At 39.7% G+C, this 8,635-nt stretch overlaps 1 protein-coding gene across 1 annotated transcript; it reads left to right on the top strand.

Moving 5' to 3' along the window:
• Nucleotides 1-3,737: 3,737 nt before the first annotated feature.
• Nucleotides 3,738-6,917, top strand: LOC137715718 (protein TRAUCO-like). The gene is made up of 2 exons (XM_068455058.1): nucleotides 3,738-4,879; nucleotides 6,430-6,917. Exons 1-2 carry the CDS (start codon nucleotides 3,880-3,882, stop codon nucleotides 6,693-6,695), a joined length of 1,266 nt encoding a protein of 421 aa, XP_068311159.1. The 5' UTR covers nucleotides 3,738-3,879; the 3' UTR covers nucleotides 6,696-6,917.
• The last annotated feature ends 1,718 nt before the right edge of the window (nucleotides 6,918-8,635 follow it).

Genomic DNA, 8,635 nt, shown 5'->3' with positions numbered 1-8,635 from the left:
AGCAAAGTCAAATAATTATAGTAAGACAAACTAGGCTTAAGCCATTAAAGATACTACTTATCTCCCAATTGATGGACACCTAATTCAAGTCAAATTAGGTTACCTTGATGATTAGGCAACGTAATCATAATCCTATGAGGATTAGGTATCTTATCCTAGATTCTCTCCTGAATAGTCTCTCTATTTAATTGAGATTACTCTTTATAAAATCATTCTTGGTTATTTCAAATTTTCACAATGTGATATGTAAATACTAATTTAGTATTATGTTTTTCATTTGATTATTTATTGATTTTTAATTTTTTTTTAACAGTTAATAGGTCTAGTCATACTACTCATAAATATTAATGGGTCAATTTCGGGTTTGGTCATATTACCCGTTTATGTTAACGGGTGTTACACAACATTACCTATTAAGATATCGGATATGTCACAAAAACGATACGAACAAGGGAAATACAACACAAATGCTAGGTCTACATTCAACAATAAGACTCTGTTCATCATGACTTTTGTTCCATTTTGAATATGCATCCTTAAACAAATATCATTTTCTCTTCTGAAGGGGTTTTGCCATCTTGCTCACATTTGCTCATAATTTGATTGCTTGATTACCTGCAGTTTGGAGATGGGATGAGTGTGTGCTAACTAAATTCATTCAGATACATCATCCAATCCAGTCAATTTGTTTAATCTTAATCATTGAAAATTAGTTCAATGAATCTGTGTACAGAGCCCTAATTCTTCATTTTACCTTTTACTCACAAAATCAACTTTTTTTGTAAATTAAACCAATTTGAGGTTCACACTCCATGAGTTTAGATCATTCCATAAGAATGCCAACAAACTTATAGCATAAGCAAAGTATAAAATGTTATTAGTTGGAGCAACTAGGCTTATGGAAGAGTGGCTTGAAAGCCTTTCGGAGGTATGAGGTATGACAAAGAGAATATTTCCATGGAGGGGTGAAGACGAAGTTGATTGGAGGTATTTTTGACACGCCCCAATCCCGATATCCCTAAATACTAGGATAGGCACATGCTAGCCAACACCCGAGGGTAACGAAGCCATTTTAAACATGCATGCAAATTAAAATATGTGATTAGAAAGTAATATACTAATGAAGGAATGTGTTTAGAGTATACAACTATATAAGAATAATGCAAAAGAATTATTATAAAAAGGTATGAACCAAGGAACGAGTCCTACATAGAGGAGACTCGAAGATACCTAGGCGGAAGTGTCCTGGCGCCGGGATTGCATGCCTCCATTCTAACTCCTGAGGGGGTGCAAAACCAAAAGAGTGAGTGGACCAAAGTTTATAATAATAATAATAATAATAATAACAAGAAAACCATTTTCTTTATGAACATATTAACCCCCTCTTTTGAAAACACACACATATATATATAATACTACATAGTAGGTTTTCTGAAAACTCTAGCATGCCATGAAAATGTTCATAAAATATGTATGTGTAAAACAATGCTCAATAAGGGTGTTATCGCCGACTGAAGGCAAATCCGTAAATCTCATCAATACGATACTCACTAAGGGTATCATAGCGGCCTAAAGGCATAACCATCACCAAAGGTGAAGCTGTACGACACTGGGTTATGCCAGTGAAGAAACCATGGTCCATCACCCGAAGGTGAAGTTGTACGATTCTGGGTTATGCTGGAGAAAATGATATAACATATATATGTATATGTAGTGGGTCCATCACCCGAAGGTGAAGCTATACAACTTTGGGTTATGCTAGAGAAGAAATTTGGGGGGGGGGGGGGGTCCATCACCAGAAGGTGAAGCTGTACGACTTCGGGTTACGCCAGAGAAGAAACATATACATATAACATATCACACCGACACTAGCCCCGGGCTAGTTAAGCTGGTTTATGTCATAAATATCATCATTGTGTCCTATGGTCATAGACGTCTACATACTCGGTTGTGTGTATGTGTTGTATGATAACCCACCAGATAAGCACCGAAAACATACCTCAAAACTCATATCAATCCGGAGCTCAAAAGCTCAAAGTCTCATCTTATGAATCCATAAATATACCATATTCGTAAATCCGCAAAATAAATCATATTCGAAAGCCATAGAATTTTATATATGAAAATTCAATAATTCATAATCTTTCGTAAAACATAAATTCGATAAATCATAATTAATGCATAAAACGTTAAATTCATGAAATCATGCTTTTCGTGAATGCAAGCCTAATATTTTATAAAGAGATGCAAGTTTAGAAGGGGTCCACTCACAGTATTCCATTGCTGAGGAGTCGTTCATGCTAGCGAGGACGGGGTCACTTCCAACCGACGCACCTAAATACATATAGGGGCCATTTAGAAAAACTCTACCAAAACGACAGAATTTGGGAAAACGGACAACGAATTCGGATTCGGCACGTCGAAAAACCTAAGGAGAGACCTCAGATTCCCCCTACGCACCACCACACGAGCCGCCACGGGACGACTGTTGGGAAAGCCACGCGCCGTCGCATGTGGCGGTTTCCGACGAACGGAAACCACAGATTCCACCCAACTCCAAAATTCACCAAATTTTACAGGAATATAGAGCTCATCGAGGGGAAGAACTTTATACCTGAGCTGAAGTCCAATTCGATTGAAAAAACATCTGAAAACACCCTTAACCCGTCGGAAACCTTAGAAAGGGGTGTACTTCGATTCGCCTGCCTCTGCTACTCCACGGTCTCCAAACTGGTTTGGGGTTTATTCTTGGCCTCAAGAGAAGTCTTTTGGTGGTGGTCATCAACGATGAAGTTTGTCGGAGTGGCGGATCGCCACTGTGGTGTCCTCGAAGCTATTGACGCAAGATCCACAAAACTTTGGCCAAAATTCATCGTTTATTGGATGAAAATGGAAGAGGGGAGATCATGGAATATTTTCTAGGTGGTGAATGGCTGTGAATAGCCGGAAAAACCGCATAAAAAAGAGTCAGAGAACAAATAGGTGTTGGGTTAGGTCGTAGACGGAAATCAGGTCGAAGGGAAAGGATCGGGTTCCCGTCCTTCCTCCTTTCTCTCATTTCTCTCCTTTCCCATTGGTTCACACTCTTCTCCTATTTCCCAATTGGGCAGCACGCCGTCCTTTCTCTCCTAATCTTTCCATCACTTCCACACACGTGGCTCCATCTCCCTGCTCCAGCAAATTTGGAGCCTTCTAGATTTGCCCTCAACTTCGCTCACCTACAACTTCTTCGTTATAATTCCAAATTACATTTTGTTTGTGCCCACGCGTTCGTAGCGACGAGTACTATAAGGAAACACCAAGGAAACGTGACATTGCAAGGCGGTAAAAAAAAGTCAACGTTTTTACCTCGAAGGGCATTTTCATAAATTCACCTATAAAATTAGAAAAACCGAAATATTTGGGGACTGGTCGTTACAATTTTCTATTAATAGGCTGTTTGTTTTTTCTTTTTCTTTCTTAACCTATTTTCTATCTGGGGCCAAAATTGAAATTAAAAAAAATAGAATATAAGCCAAAGGTGTATTGAGAGAATTTTGAGTCTAAATAAAATTTTTCAAAACGAAATAGTTATTAAACGGCTTGTAACGGTGTGGCTTTGAGTTGGTTGATAGGTCCCCTTTTGTGGGTCGACTGGAACCGGGCCTTCAAACTTCGATTGCCTCCAAAAATAAAAGAGAACATAGCCCAATCCAATCCAGTAGTTCGACATATTCTTCAAAATTTTCAGACACTCCTTAAGATTTCAGTCCCACCTTATATCCCAGGTTTATGCAGACAGAAACCTGAGTGTTAGCAACAGAACCCACTTCTCTTTCTCTCTCTCCCCATTTCAAATTTTCGAGTTCTTTCTCTCTCTCTCTGTTTTTTTCCCAAGACATGGACAACCTTCGCACCTACAGAGACGAAGACGACGAAGAAGACGAACAATCGAAACCCACAACCGCCGCCGCCGCAATCTCAACTGCTGAGCCCATCGAACCACCTGAACCCACCACCGACGACCCCGACACCGATACCCTAAACCCACCTTCCACCGACCCGCAAAACGGCAGTAAAACAGAAACCGAAGCCTCCGAATCTCTTTCCGAGTCTATCAAATCCCAAGAGATCGACAACGACGATGACGACCCGCCTCCCAAGAAGCAAAAGCAGCTCTCTTCCCTAACCGCCGCGCCCTCTCCGGACCAAGATCAGACCCCACCGCCTCTGCCCATCTCCAACGGAAGCGCCGCCGCCGCTCCAACCGCCCCCAATTCGAAGAAATCGAAGAAGAAGAACAACAATGTGTGGGTCACTAAATCGACCCGCAAGGGGAAAAAGAAGAGCAAGGCCAATAACAACAACCACAATGCCCCCAGGGACGACACCGTCTTCATCACTCCGGTGACGCGGTTCCCGGACAAAACCGACGACACGCCGGACATGACAATCTGCCTCTCGAAGGTGTACAAGGCGGAGAAAGTGGAGGTGAGTGAGGACCGAATGAATGCGGGTAGCGCGAAAGGGTACAGAATGGTTAGGGCCACCAGAGGAGCGGCGGAGGGGGCTTGGTATTTTGAAATAAAGGTGGTGAATTTGGGAGAGAGTGGCCACACAAGGCTTGGCTGGTCCACTGAGAAAGGGGACTTGCAGGCGCCCGTCGGGTATGATGGAAATAGTTTCGGGTACAGGGACATTGATGGGAGTAAGGTGCATAAGGCTTTGAGGGAGAAGTATGGGGAGGAAGGGTATAAGGAAGGTGATGTTATTGGGTTTTATATAAACTTGCCAGATGGGGGGTCGTACGCCCCGAAGCCGCCCCATTTGGTTTGGTATAAGGGTCAGCGGTATGCTTGTGCCCCTGACGCGAAGGAGGATCCTCCAAAAGTAGTGCCTGGTGGGTGACGTTTTTTGCAGTGTTGATGTTTTCAATTGTTTTTTTATGTGATTTTGTTGTCGTGGTTGCCTTTTGTGTGAAATTTATTGCAGAGCATTGTGTTTCTTGCATAGGCATTCTTGTTTCGTATTATGAATGTGAATTCGAATATGCTTGCACAGCTCAACTGCTATGGCACTCTTTCCCTGTGATTGTAACTGAAATCATGAATGAGTTGAACCAAACAGATGTTGGTATGATAGGATATAAAATGTGCGTCTTTAGTAGTGTATTGAAGATAAACCTTAACTCAGCATAAGACAAAACACCCCTTGCTTGAAGACTGACCGAATAACACCTATTCAGACTAAAAGATGATCAAGACAACTGAACTTGTGACTTATAGTCTTTATTTATCTCTATTGCACAATGTTGTTTGTAGCATTATACTGCACTTGTGACCTATTGTCTCCGCTAACTAACTTCAGGGAACAACATTAGCCAAGAGAACGTACTATAATTCTGAGTTCTTTTACTATATTAGCCAAGAGACATATGATTGTACCATGTGCTTGTGCAGAAGAAGGAGAGAGATGGGAGAAGTGATCTTAGTGCATTTTAGCCAAACTAGTTATGAAGTGGTTGAAATGGTTTCAAGGGGATGGAATTATCGCTTCTATATAAATATTTCACTTTGTTCAACAAGTCATAGCACAAAAGCTTGGTATAAAATTAGGTAATCGGAATATTTTGGGAATGAGTAATCAGAATGATTAATTTGAAGAACTGCCTCTGCAGTGACTGGTTGAACTGTAATGCATGAGTCTACCCCCCATAGAGGCCGATTTTGACTCAGACGGTATATAGGCGTTGGTAGATTGCACGGCATGAGAATTATTTGAAATTCATAAGATACTTACAAGCCATGCAGGCATTGACTCTTGGGATGTGATGTCCAGTTACAATCTAATTAGCATAGTGAAAGATTTATTCTATTTCTACTTCAATGAAACAGGAAATTGAGTATTTGTGTGACATGGCAATGGAAACCTTCAGCTATTTAAACCTGATGATATCTGTATTTTCTTTACCAAATGACCTAAAGTAAAAAATTTGTATCTCGTAAATAATTTAATTGCACATTTGATTTATGGCTTTTCCATGGGTGAAAATGCTTTCTTCTCGCCAACTTGTTACCTAATTGTTCTTTTTTCCTGAGATTAAAAGGAAACATTGTTTTGGTGTTCTCATCCAATTCCAATACCAGTTCGCATGTTTGGTATTCAACCCATTGCCATCCGTATATTGTGTGCAATAGAAAGTTAGCATCCAAGCATGCAATTGTACATATTATTTTGGGGGTGTCTTTAACTCACTGGGTTTGGAATAGGTTCAAAATGCTGCCTCTTCCACCAACTTGCCCCTTTAATAATTTTTTCTGGGATTTATGAGCATTTTTTTTTTTCAAACTTCTGTTCAACTACAGAAATGTTTCTATTCTGCTAAGTTATAACCTGCGTTTGTTTTCTTGGAAGGGTAACCATTGGAGTGATTATTGATTTGCTTTGCAGGAAGTGAGATATCGTTTTTCAAAAATGGGGTATGCCAAGGAGTTGCTTTTAAGGATCTATATGGTGGACGTTACTATCCTGCTGCTTCAATGTATACTCTTCCACATCAACCAAATTGTGTTGTCAAGTTCAATTTCGGCCCTGATTTTGAATTCTTTCCAGAAGACTTTGATGGACGTCCAGTGCCCCTGCCCATGGTTGAAGTTCCTTATCATGGGTTTGAAAACCGAGTTGAAAATGGAGTGTCTGATGAGAAGAAACAATAACCAGAACCCAGCACCATTCAACCCTGTTTGTGTGTTCTGGAGGCTTCCGAAGCCAAAACGCAGGAATGGAAAACCTTCATGGATGGCATATGAGTTCAACTTTCCTTTGTAATTTTAGTTGCTGCTAAAATTACAACTTGAACTGAATGATAAGCATTGTATTCTTGACCTTTGTCTGACAAGTTCTAATGGAAAACATAATGATATTGCATATCCGGACAATTTCCCGTTTGCCGTGTTTGATAAATATCTCTGTTCTTCGTGCTTGTGTATTTGATAATATCTCTGTACTGTTGTCATGTTTCAGATTCTAGATCCTTTTGCATTGGTTTAGTAGTACACTTCTTTCCAAATTATCACAGGCTCAAACGTAGCTGTTTCAGTAATTATACCTTTGTCTATGGTTTTATTTATTCATTTGGTATATCTTTAGAAAGTTCATTCTCTTTCAACTTTAACTGTGCTTTTGCAGTACCTAACATAGTTCCTAGCAAAAGCTCCATCTCTGATTCTCTACTTCGGTTCTGAAATTGGTAACTGATTAGTACGAGACATTGATCTTTACGGTTGGCATGAGATGGAATATTTGTCATGCTTATATTCTGTTATCTTTTTGCTATTTTAGATCTAATTGGATGTTTCCTCTTATGACAGGAGGTTCGTTCGTTGAGCACTGAGCGCTTACATCAACTGTATTATAGAGGCAACTAAAATAATGGATTACATTCTTTGTTATACCTCTGCTTAGTCATATTTCTTTTAGAATGAAAGTCTTGCTGTATTTTCTAGTCGCTCATGATGTTGTGGATTCTCAGGTTGTTGATTAACAGCTTTCACTTTGTAACATGAGGATTGCAGTGCTTTCTCTTGGCATAACCAGTGGCAGTGCCAACGGTACATTAAGGGTTATGTCTAGAGGATTAGTGATTTGGGAATAACTTGAGGGTTCTTGCTTGTTTTCTGCATCTATTGCTAATATTTTGACCACTCAATATAGGCTCTTGCAAAACAAACTTAACCAATCTATGCAGTGTTTAGGCACTTCTTCATATTCCACTATTATTATTATCGTCTGTACTATATTAATCTTTCTTTTAAACTGTAGGGGGTTTAAATATATGATTTTTTTTTTTTTTTTTTTTTTTTTTTGCGTAACCATGGAAACAGCCTCTTTGCAAAAGCAAGTGTAAGGCTGCGTACTATAGATGTTCCCCTAGACCCTCGCAAGGCAGGGAACCTTGTTGGCTTGGGGTGACCCTTTTTATGTCTTTATTGTGAAACATTTAAGATGTTAAATATGTTTGTGGAAGGAATTTGGAGATTTGGGGTAAAATAGCAATCGCACCTAACATTTTGTTTTTGAATATTAGGTTTGCAGCTTTCATGACATTGTGTTTATGCTTAAATGAAGACATCAAGACTTCGGAGATTTGAGAAGGTGCAATAACGAAGGCATCTTTGTATAGTACTGATTCCTTTGAAGACTCAAGAGCTTTGAAATTAGAGGTAGATTCAATACGTTGAGATTTTCCTAGCTTCATCGTATTCTTCAGGTAGTCTAGGTTAGAGTTAGAGATGGGGTCATGTTTTAGTTTCCTGACTGTGGGCTAGATTTGGGCTTGGTAGGAGATTTTGTACTGTCAGACAACATTGACCTTGGGTACCATCATTAGGACCTTGAAGAGTTGTCGAGTTTGATTTCACTTTTGGGAACTATCCATAGTCTCGAAGCAGTTTTTCCTGAGCAATCTTAGTCAAGTGTCATGTTGGAGCAACAAATTTTCGGTAACCGCTCACCAAAACCGATCGTGGGTGTAGTTCTATGATTGTTTTTTAATCTGGATGTCGAAGAAATTGCACATTTGCTATAGAACAGGGGGATACTTGTTTATGGAGGATAATCTGGTATGAGAATTGCAACATTAGGGTCATATTTATTC

Source organism: Pyrus communis, chromosome 14, assembly GCF_963583255.1.
Source record: "Pyrus communis chromosome 14, drPyrComm1.1, whole genome shotgun sequence".
NCBI lineage: Eukaryota > Viridiplantae > Streptophyta > Magnoliopsida > Rosales > Rosaceae > Pyrus > Pyrus communis.
The sequence above is the reverse complement of the archived record's forward strand: the minus strand, read 5'-3'. Positions and strand labels throughout refer to the sequence as shown.

Coding starts and splice junctions, on each gene's coding strand:
- LOC137715718 (XM_068455058.1), top strand. CDS start 3,880: ATGGACAACCTTCGCACCTACAGAGACGAAGACGACGAAGAAGACGAA. Junction 4,880..6,429: donor TCCTCCAAAAGTAGTGCCTG/GTGGGTGACGTT, acceptor TTTGCTTTGCAG/GAAGTGAGATATCGTTTTTC.